The following is a 14864-nucleotide window of genomic DNA, read 5'->3' as shown; positions in this document are numbered from 1 at the left end:
TAAAAACATTTAAATATTAACATAATCCACATTAGATCACATTCTTTGCAAGACAGTACATATATAGTACTCTACCTCTATAAAATTTTGGAATTCTGTTAAAATTAAAACCATCTCTGGTTTATGATACAGCACAATTCATAAGGCAAAAATATAGGCATTATTATCCAGTTCTTTATTTTCACTTGTATTTTAAGGCAAACTTGGAACTTTTTGCTTGGTATTTTAAAATAAATGGGACTTACATAAGATAACTTGACAAAAGTAACAATAAATATCCCTACTTAAATATGTGTAATATAAAAGACATATGGATAACAATGTTTCTCTCTGCAGAGATGTAAACTGGATTTTTATTTGACTCCATATTCACACCCATAAGAAAACTTGTAAACTTATAGTTTTAAAACTTACTGTAGTCCTCACTCTTCAAATATTTATCAACACTGAATCAGTATACTGTAAGTGAAAATCCAATATCTATCCAGCCACAGAATAATTGCATCTAATTAAATGTCTAATTAAAGTGCTGTTTTACAAAGAAAAAAAAGGTTAAAAGGTAGAACTGGATGTTAACTTGACAGGTGATATCTTATCATTCTTTAACTTTCAAACTACAGAGGTTATCACAAGTTTATTGAACTTTAAGCAGTATATTTATGGTGGAATCTGATTTTCCTGAAAATGAGCACTTAGGTGACAATATCAGAAATCCAACATCAAAACTAAAAACACAACATTAAATGTACATATATTTCCTTCAATATCAGCCAGAGCATTGATAATACAGTATTTTTTTAAGCTTCTATGATTTTATTACCTACTCAAAAATATATTATCAAATTCCAGGGAATTTGAAATTCTATAGATGTTATTTGTTTGTTTGTTTTTATAAATCTTTTTCATGCCAATAAAACCTAACTGAACATGAAAGGATACAAATGTTTATACATAAACTGGGTCACTAATTACTGTGGTGTTGGCGATAAGGAATTAGATTCACACTTTATCACTATAGTTATTTGGGTATAGGTCTCCCTCACTATATTTTATTCTTTGAGTGAAAAAACTATATCTTATTTCTATTTTTAGCCTCTATAGCATCTAGCACAATATCCCATACAGAAAGTAGACCCTCCATTTTTGTCAAGGTATCAAAATAATTTTCAAAACCTAATGAATGCTATTTTTCTATCATTTGATACCACTTCCTATAATTTTATATTCATTCATATCTAAAACAATATTAGCAATAACATATAGAATGTACATAAATAGCCTTTGGTCTACTTTAAAAATCACTTAAGTTCTATTACTGTATTCAACTAATACTAAATAGCCAAACATTCCGAACGGGTTATGTCCTCATAAAGTAATCATAAAAGACAATTATCTTCCAACTGATTAGATAATCTCACAACCACTTAAAAAAAATATTTGTGGGCAATCTTAATTATAGCTGTCTCCTCCGTGATTATATAAAACTAGAGGCCCTGTGCATGAAATTTGTGCATGGGGGAGTACCCTCAGCCCAGCCTGCACCCTCTCCAATCTGGAACCCCTTGAGGGATAATCTGACTGCCCGTTTAGGCCCCATCCCACTGGACTTCCCTCTCACAATCCAGGACAGTTGGCTCATAACCGCCTGCCTGCTTCTGTCTGATTGCCCCTAACCATTTCTGCCTAACTGCTCCCTGGCTGGACCAATTGCCCCTAACTGCTCTCCCCTGCCAGACTGGTCACCCTTAACTGTCCTTCCCTGCAGGCTTGGTCCCTCCCAACTGCCCTCCTCTGCTGGCCCGGTCACCCCTAACTGCCCTCTCTTCTGGGCTGATCGCCCACAACTGCCCTTCCCTACAGGTCTGGTTCCCCCAAAATGCCCTCCTCTAACAGCCCAGTCACTCCTAACTGCCCTCCCCTGCTGGCCTGGTCCCTCCCAACTGTCCTCCCCTGCTGGCCTGGTCCCCCCCCCCAACTGTCCTCCACTGTAGGTCTGGTCTTTCCCAACTGCCCTCCTCTTCTGGCCTTGCCAACCCTAACCAACCACAACTGCCCTCCCCTGCAGGCCATCTTGTGTCTTGGAGTGATGGTCAATTTGCATATTACTCTTTTATTAGATAGGATTATGTCTAGCATATTTAACCCAGTGAATTTATAATCAAATATCTTTATCCTCTTTAGCATAAGAAACATGTGACTTTAAATTCACAATTATCAGCAGAGTATTCATAAAACTTCTCACAAATCTGTACAAGAAGGTTCTACTGTAAAGTTATTAGTTGTCAAATCACATTAATACCTATGGGCCGAAACCGGTTTGGCTCAATGGATAGAGCATTGGCTTGGGGACTGAAGGGACCCGGGTTCGATTCCAGTCAAGGGCATGTACCTTGGTTGCCGGCATATCCCCAGTAGGGGGTGTGCAAGAGGCAGCTGATCGATGACTCTCTCTCATTGATGTTTCTAACTATCTCTCTCCCTTTCTCTCTGTACAAAATCAATAAAATATTTTTAAAAATTTAAAAAAATACCTATGGTTATGAATAGTACAGCAGCTTTAGCAAACCTGAAATAAATATTTCTAATTTTGTTTTCTTTTTTCTCTTCATTTTATAGATTTTCATGATTTTTTCTCTGGTATATGGCTTCGATTGTAGCCCCAAATATTTCACATTTAGTCTTCTTCAACATAAAATTCAAATTTTTCCAAAACAACAATCAAGAGATCCCTTTGATCTAATTTATCAAATGATTTATATATTTTATATTGAGAGTGGCAATGATACATTGAGTAAAACATAATTAAAATAAAATGTGTAGTATAATGCTGCTTACAATAAAATAATTTTCTAGTCTTTCAAATTCCCTTCTAGGGAGAAAGGATTAAATAGAGAATAACAGGATGTATTTAACAACTTTATTGATATAAATAGAACGAAAATTGAGTTGGAAATTTAAACCAAATATATGATGGAATCTATTTTAAATGCTTTTCTTTAAATAAAGTCTAAGCCAATAACAATAATGCACCTTGTTTCTATCCAAGAGATTTATTCAAATCAATTAAAAAGTTATTGCTATATATCATTGTGATTTAAACAAGCAACATAGAAAATAGCCTGTGAAGTTTATTAGTAGCTCCTGTTGAGTTCTTACTTACAAGAGACTAAAAATTATTTGCAAGGTTTGATAATCTGTACAATATTCATAAAGCATGATACTACTTGTGTTTAAAGATGATTTTAAATAATTTGGTATTATATATTTAAATCTATAACTGGCAGTTTATGGAAGAACAAGGAAAACAGCAAATTGCCAGCTACAGTTTTTAAGTAATAACATGTATGCTAACAAATTAACTTACGTTTTATAATTACAAATGGCTTCTTAACAATAGTTCAGAACCTTATGGCACTTAAGAATGCAGTATAATTTTTCTTACAAATTTTCATCTATAAAGAGATGATGAAAAAGTAAAAAAAAATATATGGAAAAGAAAATGAAATTACTATAGTAACAAAAATAAAAGTACCGACATCCTAATAAAATGCAAGGTAATGTGTTCAAGTCTAATGGACATTTAGTAAAACATGCTAAAACAAAATCAATCAGCCACTTCTTTTAAATAAGCTGTCACTTGGCAATAGCAAACCATTTTGCTTTAAAAGATCATTTCTTTAGTCAAAGTAGAACCAAATTTAGAACCATTACTCAAGTAAACAACGAGTTCCAGTTTTCCTCAATGACTTTAAAATATTCAGTTACCAAGAAATGTAGAGTAATGCATAATTGCCTAGTGCTTTATATTTAATGCATATATTTTTGTTATTACAGGAGGACATGTAATATCTAGCACAAGAAGAAAGGAGATAAAAAATGTATCTTTCTTTAAATCATTTTTCAGGAACCATGGGAAGCATAACATAGGCATTTAGGTAATTTTTGGAAGTTAACATTAGTATATTCACTAATATTTTTAATAATCACAAATAAATCAAGCCAGTCAAAATGGAAAATACTATCAAAACATGTCATGCAAATTTCATACTGAACATCCAAAAGAACATCGTTATAGCCTTGTTATAGCTCCTACGTTAGCACCATTTTTATATCTAAAAACACTTTGAAAAAGCAAACAAGTGTCTTAAAACCTGAAATTATTATAAGAATATATGAAAAAAATCAATATGCAAAAAGGGTGATACTAAATATTTGTCATTTATATGTATCAACACTGGGAAGCTTGCTGTACTACTAAAAAAATAAACTGATGTGCTTAACTCTATCCATGCTTAGCATAGCAGAACTGGATAAGTTCTTCCAGCATTAACCTGCCCACATAAAAAAGATATAAACAGTAAATATCTTTTAACAGGCTCCCAAATATGATAGTAAAAACATTTGTCTTGCAAAGATATTACAGCCCCAGCCATAAAGCCATTTAGCAGGAAGAATGTCCAGGTGATTCACTAGAGCATATAATTTATACCCCTTAAAAGTACCAAAAAAAAGCAGCCCTTTATTTAAAATGTGAAGCATATGAACTTATATCCAAAAGACAGTATCAGTACTCTATCCAGACATTCACTACACTCCAGTATCTAAACATCATTCATCCTAGTAATCATGGTGCATATTGAGGAAGAGAACTAAAATATTTTTTATAAAGCAAGTTTTTCACATGTACACTTTTGAACATAAAACTACTTTATGTCAGCCCAGCTGGTGTGGCTCAGTGGTTGAGCATCAATCCATTAACCAGGAGGTCACTGGTTCAATTCCTGGTCAGGGCACATGCTTGGGTTTCAGGCTCAATCCCCAGTGTAGGGCATGCAGGAGGCAGCCAATCGATGTTTCTACTCTAGTCCTCTCCCTTCCCCCTCCTCTAAAATCAATAAATAACATTAAAAGAAACTACTTTATGCCAGTATTAGAGGAAAAAGTGCACAATTCAATTGGCAAGATCTTTCCTTTTTTTTTTTTTTTTTTGGATTATTGGTTCACTGTGTAATCAAGAGCAACCAAAGCTACTTGTCAGTTCAAAGTACCCAACAAAATGTTGAGTCTTCATGACATTTCAAGTTAAAAACAAAGCAATGCAGCTTTGGGGTTTCAGAAAATTAGGCATCCTTTCATGCGGCACGAAGTTCTTCACCTCACTATTTCCATGACTCCACACTTGTCAAAGTGCAGTTAACCCAAAATTGCAGCGACAGTATATCATGCCAGCTGAATCCAGCCATGTATCTGAGATAGGGTCATATTTCTGTACGGTGTTCAGATAGGAAGACCCTGAGTGACCACCGACCACATAAAGGTAGTTATCGATTACTGCAGCACCAACTCCTAGGAAAGGTGAATAAAAATGGGGGGAAAATACACGTTAAGCATCTAGTAGACTTTTCACTAAAAATAAGTGAATTTGTATTTTAATGTTTTCTTAAAATACATTTCAATAATCTATTATTAATTATACAAGCAATATATTAATAGTAATACTAGAGGCCCAATGCACATTTGTGCCCTCTCGCAGTCCGGGACCCCTCAGGGGATGTTCACCTGCCGGCTTAGGCCCGATACCCCCAGGAATCAGGCCCAAGCCGGCAGTCAGACATCCCTCTCGCAGTCCAGGGTTCTTGCAGTCCAGGACCCCTCGCTCCTTACCGCCGCCTGCAGCGGAGGCGGGAGAGGCTCCCACCACTGCTGCTGTGCTCGCCAGCCATACGCTTGGCTTCTGGCTGAGTGGGGCTCCCCCTGTGGGAGTGCAGTGACCACCAGGAGGCAGCTCCTGCATTGAGCGTCTACCCCTTGGTGGTCAGTGCACATCATAGTGACTGGTTGTGTTCTGCTGTTTGGTCTATTTTCATACTAGGATTTTATTTTATAACATGAGCTCACTGGGAAAATATCCCTGAATATTAAAGTAAAGTAACAGTTGAAGGCTTCCTTCATCTCTGTTCTCCAATCGTACTGTCTCTCTCCTAGACTACAGAAAAATATTTTTAAAAAGCAGCCCTGTCCCAGTGGGTGTGGCTCAGTAGTTGAGCATCAACCCGTGAATCAAGAGGACTCCAGTTGGATTCCCGGTCCGAGCGCTTGCCTGGGTTACAGGCTTGATCCCCAATAGAGGCATGCAGGAGGCCGCCAATCGAAGTTTCTATCTCTTTCCCCCTCTCCCTTTCTCTCTCTCTAAAATCAGTAAAACATTTTCTTTCAAAACTGTAGCTCTGGCCAGGATTTCTCAGTGGTTAGAGCATCAGCCCACACACCAAAGGGTCTCAGGCTTGAGTCCAGCCAGTCAAGGGCATGTACCTTGGGTGCAGGTTCCATCCCTGTCCATGTTGGAGCATGTGCAGGAGGCAACCAATTGATGTCTCTTTCTCACCGCTCTCTCTCTCTCCCTCCCTCCCTCCCTCCCTCCCTCCCTCCTTTTTGTAAAAAAGTGAAAATTATGAATGGAAAAAAGTATTTCTGAGTGAAGATCAACACACACACACACACACACACACAGAGAAATAAATAAATAAAGCAGTAATTCCTTTCCTATAGTTTGTGTTAAGCTGTCACTATTAGATTGCAAACTCCTTGAGTTGGCACTATTTAAAAATTTGTCTTTGCATTCCTTTAATATTTGCACTGAAATATTGTGCATATGGTAAGTACTTAAGACTTGGATGAGTAAAAAAAAAAAAGGATGCAGTATACTATCCCAGCGTTTTTCAACCGCTGTTCCGCGGCACACTAGTGTGCCGCGAGATGTTGCCTGGTGTGCCGTAGGTGCAGACAAGACAAGAATTTTATAATTTTTCACTATTTTGTTTACTTAATATTTCATAATAAAGTAATTATAAAATACTTTCTTTGTGTTTATTTGATTCCTATTCAAGAGAATTACTTTATATATAGTCAATATAGGCACAGAGTTAAATTTTTTAACATTTTCTAATGGTGGTGTGCCTCGTGATTTTTTTCATGAAACAAGTGTGCCTTTGCCCAAAAAAGGTTGAAAAACACTGTACTATACCACCCATCTTAACTGTTTATGAATTGGAATGTTTGTAACACAACGTGTGTTTTTTTTAACCCTCACCCAAAAATATTTTCTCCATTAACCACTAGAGAAAGTGGAAGGGAGGAGGAGAGACAGAGAAAGAAGCATCGAGGTGAGAGAGGCACATTGATTGGTTGCCTCCCACACGTGACAGACCAGAACTGGGAATCCAGATTGTAACTGAGGTGTGTGATCTTGACCAGAATCAAACCTGTGACCCTTCAGTCCATGGCCAATGCTCCAACCACTGAGTCAAACCAGCCAGGGCCTCAACGTTTTTAATGAATAATGAACGAACATTTAAAAGAAGAATGCAGTATATACCTTTTCATATGTTTTCTTCTCATTTGATATCTTCACATTTTTTCAAGAAATTATTCATTTTCATCAAGTTTTCAAATATGCGGACCTCATATTTTGAAAGTTTGTGTTGCACCATTTTGCTTTATAAAAGACCTGTATTACAGTTGACCCTTGAATACTGAAGGGGTTAGGGGTACCAACACTTGCACAGTAAAAAATCTGAGTAGAACTCTTGATTCCCCCAAAACTTAAGAGTTTACTACTGACTGGAAGCCTTACCAATAACATAAACAGTTGACTAACCCATATTTTGTAATTAAGTGTATTATATACTGTATTCTTACAATGAAGTAACCTAGAGAAAAAATATTAAGAAAATCATAATGAATAGAAAATATACTAGTATATACAGTATTTTTTGAAGAAAATGCCATACAAATAAAAGCATGTATATGTAGACTAAAGCAGTTCAAACTCATGTTGTTCACGGGTCCACTTTACCTGTTCCCTAGTCAAAAGAAATCTGAAGAGGATTTTTGTTTTTACAAAAATGACAAAAAACAAAGCTAGCATTCAGCATTTGTTTTGTTGCAGCAAACTGTTACAGAGGCAGCATGCACCAAGCAGCGAGGGGGACACTGCCACATTCTTTCCCTGGGAACTACCCTCAGCATCTCAGCATCACGCCATCTGCTTTTAGGCATTAGCCACTTCGGTTTAGAAAAGGTTTCATAATAATGCTCTTTTTTGAGGAGCAGGGGAAACCTATATATTAAAGAATTCAAAAGTATCTAGTGAGCTACATAATTTATGCTCTAAAATTTTTACTTTGTATTTTATAGTTTTAAAAAGAACAAGGCTGCCTAAATGTTTTACATTCTCTTTTTTATGGCTTTCTCTTGCAATGATGTTACACAAACTATAGTAAATAACTAATAGTTCATTCCATTTTTCCTTTCAGTTTTCTTTGCATGTTTGTTTCACAAGTTTCTTAAGTCACAAATGTAAAGAATACTAACATATTCCATCAGTAATTTAAAACTTTCCAAATGATGTTACATAGAACTCAAAGATAATTTCTTCTTTTCTCTAATGTAATTGTTTTTCTCTAGGGACCCTGAAATTCAGACTTTTCTTGACTATACCACTTGAGGAGGAGAGGACATTTGAAAGTGAAGATATAAGTGGTGATGAATAAAAAACAAAATTGAACATCAGAGGATTCTGTGTGTGTGTGTATGTGTCTAACATATAAAAAGATGACATTTGTTATATGAACAAAAAGAGTTTCTAGAAAATACATTCTATTTTATCTCAAAATGTGTTCTCCAAGTTTAAGAAATAATAATATGCACACTGGCATATTAAAACCACAGTAAAGAAATCTATGTGATTTTATCTAATCTCGTCTTGCAAGCTTACCACAAAAGTGTATTTTTTTCTGAACAAGTAATACTCTTTATTATTATATTCCAAGAACATCACTATAAAAATGTTGTCCTATATATTCAAAATCAGTAAATTATTATTACCTGTTCTGGGTTCTTTCATTGGTCTACACACAGTCCACTGATTTTGATGAGGGTCATATCTTTCAATGCTTGACAAATGTGAGACACCGTTATGCCCACCGACCACAAAAATAAAGCCCAGCATGACACCCACACCAAAGTGGATCCTTTTATCTGCCATAGATGCAACCATCTCCCAGGAATCCTTACTTGGATCATAACGTTCCACACTGCAAATATTCAACAAAAGAAAGAATTAATTCACATATTCTTTGTGTTATTCTTTCTACTAAAGCAACACTAAACCCCACCTTTGAACTTTTAAAAGTTAAATAGTCAGATATAAAACCAGAGTAGTTTGTCCTAAATGTTTTGATATTGCTGGTGAGATTGCAGAGATAAAAGTTTATCTTGTATAATGGGTGAAAAATAGCCATATGTTATCCCATTATGTTGTGTAAACGGCAAGGTATATTAATGTTACAGAACTTTTGGAGTCAGAAAACCTGGGTTCAAGTGCTTAATGTACCATATTTAGAGCTGAATGAACCATAGTCCTACCACTTTGGATTTGTAATACTGGGTAAGTCATATTTCCTCTCAGCTGCAAAAATGGCAATAATTCAACCTCAAAGGACCTATAGAAGAATAGTCAAATGAGTATGCATGGGGAAAAACTTTGAAAATCATAAACTGAATATAAATATATTCTAAGAGTCTTCTTCTACACAGCCAAGAAAAAGGGGAAAGAGGGAAAGAATAGGAATTTTTTCTTACAGGAGAATTCACAGTGATTTACTGGAAAGCAAACACTGTAGATTTCATAGGACAAATTGGCTAATCATAATAATCTCAGAGTTAATTTAGGAAAATTCAAGGAAATAAGACAAATCTGCATTTCGGAGAATATTTGGCATTTTCAAGCTAGTCTATGGGAAACTGAATCAAATCAGAATTTCTAAAAGAGCTTCCCTAAAACATTCCGGAAGGCCATGTAGCCTATGCTTTGCCTTGAAGCAGCACAAAGACAAACTTCTTAAGCTTGTTCTGGTCTTAATCTAACCTCTCAAAAGATCCTAAAGCATTTGGGGTTTTTTCTTTTTTTATATATATATTTTATTGATTTTTTACAGAGAGGAAGGGAGAGGGAGAGCGAGTTAGAAACGTCGAAGAGAGAAACATCGACCATCTGCCTCTTGCACACCCCCTACTGGGGATGTGCACACAACCAATGTACATGCCCTTGACCGGAATCGAACCTGGGACCTTTCAGTCCGCAGACCGACGCTCTACCACTGAGCCAAACCGGTTTTGGTGGTTTTTTTTTTTCTTTCTTTCTTTTTTTTTTCTTTTTTTTTTTTTTTTTAAGTATATCTTATTGATTTTTTTTACAGAGAGGAAGAGGGATAGAAAGTCAGAAACATCAATCAGCTGCTGCAACCAAGGTACATGCCTTGACCGGAATCGAACCCGGGACCCTTGAGTCCACAGGCCAATGCTCTATCCACTGAGCCAAACCGGTTTCGGCAGATCCTAAAGCATTTGAATGTCAGTAACTTAATTCTGGATTTAGGATAGAGACTAGACTGTGGACTAGACTAGAATATAGACTAAATTATAACTTTCTGAAAGGACACCACAATAAAAACCTTTAGAGCAAAATCACTGGGTAAAAATCAATAAACTGTAGCAAAAACTTAAAACTTCCAGAGTACCTCATAACTAAAATACTTAACTTTTCATCTTATAAATCTCTGCCAGCAACTTTTCAAAGAGTAGAAATGTATGCTTGGGTCCTAGCCGGTTTGGCTCAGTGGAAAAACGTTGGCCCTCAGACTGAAGGGTCACGGGTTTAATTCCAGTCAAAGGTGTGTATTGGTTGGGTGCAGAGGCAACCAATTAACACGTCTCTCTCACATCGATGTTTCTTTTTCTCTCTCCCTTCCTTCCACTCTCTAAAAATCAATGGAAAAAATATCCTCAAATGAGGATATTTTTAAATAATATACTTTTAAATATATATTTTAAAATATACATATATATATATACATAGTATAAGCATATAGGAATTGCATTTTTCACTTTTTTATTATATTAAGCAATGCAATAAAAGACCATTTACACACACACACCACCCAAAATCTAGTTGTCTAACTTAATCTGACTTTCAGATTTCTGAATTTTAATATCTATCCATTTATATTAATTGAATGAATATAAAATTTAGTAAGAGGCATTTGACTCTTAGGTTTGTATTAAATCCCCAGGTAAACAATTATACTCATAGGGCAGATTAAATTTTCAAAATGTTTATTAATATTACTTTAAAATCTAAAAGGGGAAGTTAATTTATACACAAATTGTTTAAAAGCCAGAAATCATTGTTAATAATACTTTAAAAATCTACAGCTTGATTAAGTTAAGTACCTGTTCATGTGGGCGGGACCATACCCACCAATGGCATATATCATTCCATCCAGCACAGCTGCAGCAAAACAACTTCGTGTTGTAGTCATTGGTGCCACGGGTTCCCATCTTCTTAATTTGGGAATATACTTCTCTACTGACTGTAAATAAGACTGTCCATCATAGCCACCTAGGGCATAAAGTTCTCCCGCAAGTACTACTACTCCAAGGGTACTTCGGTGCTCATTCATTCTCTCGAGAGAAGTCCAGGTATTTGTATCAGGATTCCAGCATTCTACTGAATTTTCATGGTTTCTGACATTGAAATCAGGACGCACATCAGTTTCAATACCACCTATAACATACACTTTTTGGTCTAAAACGCATATTCCAAATTCATAGCGAGGCATGTTTAGGGGTGCCAAACCAATCCAAGAGTCATTCTGAGGAAAGTACATCTCCACACTAAAGAATAAGCAGAAAACATTAAATTTTAAAAATCAAAATGGTCCATCAACAAAAATGTTTAATCTCATTAGTAATCAGGGACATGAAATTAAAACCACAATAAACCATGACACACTTTCCAGATTGGTAAAAAAATTAAAGTCAGATAATAACTACTGACAAGGATGTGGAGCAAGGAATAAACACTCTGTTGGTGAGAGTGTAAACTGGCAAAACAACCCTGGAAAATGATTTCACATTTTCTGGTAAATTTGAAGATATACACACCTGGCAGCAATTTCATTCCTGTATATGTATTCTATGAATGTGTATTATAGTTTTACACCAGGCCACAAATACAGAAATTTTCATAGCAGCACAACACAATCATCCATCAAAAGAAAGAATCCTATATAATGAAACCCTAAATGCAAACTGACCAAACTTTGGAACTGGTTTCTATAACGTGTACTGACCACCAGGGGGCAGACACTTAATGCAGGAGCTGCCCCCAGGTGGTCAGTACACTCCCACAGGGGGAGCACCGCTCAGCCAGAAGCTGGGCTCACAGCTGGTGAGGGCAGTGGAGGTGGCAGGAGCCTCTCCTGCCTCTGTGGCAGAACTAAGGAGCAGCAAGCCAAGTATTGTAGTAAGGAGCAGTGAGCAGAGGGGTGGCAAAGCGCGAGAGTTCCCAGACTGCGCGAGAGGGCACAGGCCAAGCTGAGGGACAGCCCCCTCCCTAGTGCATGAATTTTGTGCACTGGGCCTCTAGTGAATAAATAAGATGATCTATCCACCCTATAACTGAGCAATTCCATTCCTAAGATATACTAGTACCCAAGAGAAATGTACACAGATATATATGTACAAGGATGTTCACAGATGTATGATTTGTAGTAGTTAAAAACTCGATGTTTTTAAATGTTCCACATGCTCATCAACAAAAATAAATTGATAAATTGTGGCATATTATACAAGAGAATAGTACACAGCAATGAAAATAAACAAATTACAGCTACATGCAACAGAAATAAATCTTATACATATAACATTGAAGGAAAGAAGCCAAAATTGAGAAAATTATATTCTGTATACAGTAGGTCCTCGGGTTATGTTGGAGATCCATTCCTACGGTGCAATGCAACATGATTTCGCCATTAAGTAGGAACCCACCTACATAAGCACCTATATCACTCACATGAAGCACATACACAGCAGTAATGAAGTGAAACAGTAAAAAGTTAAAAAAAAGATAATTCCTGATCTTTACTTGTGGTAAATAAATAAAATAAAAAAATAAAGCACATACGTACATACGTCGAAATGACGGGACTTTTTTTTTTTTTTTAAATAAATAAATGGGAGATGGTGATGTAACTACGAAACGACTTAAGTCAAGTCCGACATAACCTGAGGATTGCCTATAGTTTCATTCATATGAAGTTCAGAAACATTTCTTTTAAGTAAATCTTTATTGTTCATATTATTACAAATGTTTCTCTTTTTTCCCCACCCCTCCATTGCTCTCCTTCACCAGGTTCCCACCCCACCCTCTGCCCTTTCCCCACCCCCCATTGTCCTCATCCATAGGTGCACAGTTTATGTTCAGTCTCTTCCCACATCCCCCACTCCCCTTTTACCCAAGAATCGTCAGTTCACTCCCCTTCCATACCTCTGATTCTATCATATTCAACAGTTGATATTGTTCATCAGTTGTTTTTTTTTTAATTTCCTTGGTTTTTAGATTCACTTGTTGATAGTTACGTATTTGTTGTTCATAATTTTTATCTTTATTTACTTTCTCTTCCAAAAGAACCCCCTTCAGCAATTCATATAATTCTGGTTTGGTGGTGATGAACTCCTTTAGCTTTTTTTTTATTGGTGAAGCTCTTTATCTGGCCTTCGATTCTGATAGCTTTGCTGGGTAGATTATTTTTGGCTGTAGGTTCTTACTATTCATTACCTTGAATATTTCTTGCCATTCCCGTCTGGCCTGCATGGTTTCTGTTGAGAAATCAGCTGACAATCATATAGGTGCTCCTTTATAGGTAACTACCTGCTTTGCTCTTGCTGCTTTTAATATTCTCTATTTGTCTTTTGCTCTTGGAATTTTAATTATGATTAGTCTTGGTGTGGTCTTCTTTGGATTCCTTTTGTTTGGAGTTCTGTGTGCATCCTGGACTTGTAAGTCTATTTCGTTCACCCAGTGGGGGAAGTTTTCTGTCACTATTTCTTCCAGTATGTTTTCGATATCTTGCTCTCTCTCATCTTCTGCGACCCCATAATTCTGATGTTGGTTCGCTTGAAGTTGTCCCAGAGGTTTCTTACATTATCTTCAATTTTCTGGATTCTCTTGCCTTCTTGCTTCTGCGGAAGAGTGTCTTCTGGCTCTTTATGTTCCAAATCTTTGACTGATTCTTGCAATCTTCCATTCTGTTTTTAGGACTCTGTATAATATTTTTTATTTCAGACAATGTATTCTTTATTTCTTGTTGATCCCGTATTATTTCTTGTTGATCCCTTATTAATTCTAGTTGATCCCTTTTCATATCCTCATAGGTCTTATCGACCTCTTCTAGGAAATTCTTGAAAAACCTTATAAGCGTAGATTTGAACTCAATATCCAGTCGCTTTTTGTCCTCCATTTCTTTCGTTTGTGATCTATTTTCTTGTCTAGGCATTTTCGCAGCTTCCCTGAGTTGGTAGCCTTAAAAGTCTGTGTTCTGCTTGGATAGGGTGGGGTTTCAGGGTGGAGCCTACAGCCTTGGCTTCTGTCAGCCCCGCCCTATGCGGCTCCTGAGTCTCAGTATTCCCCAGGGTCCTTCAGTACTCGCTGCAAGCACCTCTGAGAGAAAGGTGCCCTAGATTTTCACCTGCTACCAAACAGTCTAGGCTCTACCCCAATGAGCCCGGAACTGGGGTTCAGTTCAGTTGGAAGTGGAGTTGGAGGTGGCGTTCAGAGCAGTCTGGAGCCCCTGTCTCCTTCCCGCGGCACAGCCAACCGTCCCTTCTCTGCGTGCAATGTGCGCGCCTCCGGGACCTCCTTTCACCACTTCCCCGGGGTTCCGCCTTACATCTCCGGCTCCCTCTGTTTGAGCCTATTTCTTTATCTAGTTTGTAATGTTCATGTGTTAATTCCAAGCTGT

The 14864-nt window shown here is 36.8% G+C and overlaps 2 protein-coding genes and 1 long non-coding RNA gene across 4 annotated transcripts in view; 2 read left to right on the top strand and 1 right to left on the bottom strand.

Moving 5' to 3' along the window:
* The window catches only part of LOC311623442, a 764210-nt gene extending 761701 nt beyond the window's left edge, over positions 1-2509 (top strand). The window contains exon 2 of the long non-coding RNA XR_014795149.1: positions 2428-2509. This is a non-coding gene — a long non-coding RNA (uncharacterized lncRNA). The remainder of the gene's footprint in view (positions 1-2427) is intronic.
* The window catches only part of DORIP1 (dopamine receptor interacting protein 1), a 42090-nt gene extending 37176 nt beyond the window's left edge, over positions 1-4914 (top strand). For both annotated transcript variants that reach the window (XR_014795140.1, XR_014795141.1), the window contains one exon: positions 3835-4914. The gene's annotated coding sequence lies outside the window, so the exon portion shown is untranslated. The remainder of the gene's footprint in view (positions 1-3834) is intronic.
* A 112-nt stretch (positions 4915-5026) lies between these two features.
* KLHL28 (kelch like family member 28) overlaps positions 5027-14864 on the bottom strand; it is a 30283-nt gene continuing 20445 nt past the window's right edge. The window contains exons 3-5 of the mRNA XM_084885206.1: positions 11293-11736; positions 8887-9095; positions 5027-5346 (exon numbers count right to left, since the gene is read on the bottom strand). Of these exons, the coding sequence (XP_084741332.1) occupies positions 5183-5346; positions 8887-9095; positions 11293-11736 (817 nt within the window). The 3' untranslated portion in view covers positions 5027-5182. The remainder of the gene's footprint in view (positions 5347-8886; positions 9096-11292; positions 11737-14864) is intronic.

This window comes from Pipistrellus hanaki (genome assembly GCF_964339955.1).
Source record: "Pipistrellus hanaki genome assembly, chromosome: 1".
In the NCBI taxonomy this organism is placed as follows: domain Eukaryota; kingdom Metazoa; phylum Chordata; class Mammalia; order Chiroptera; family Vespertilionidae; genus Pipistrellus; species Pipistrellus hanaki.
The sequence above is the reverse complement of the archived record's forward strand: the minus strand, read 5'-3'. Positions and strand labels throughout refer to the sequence as shown.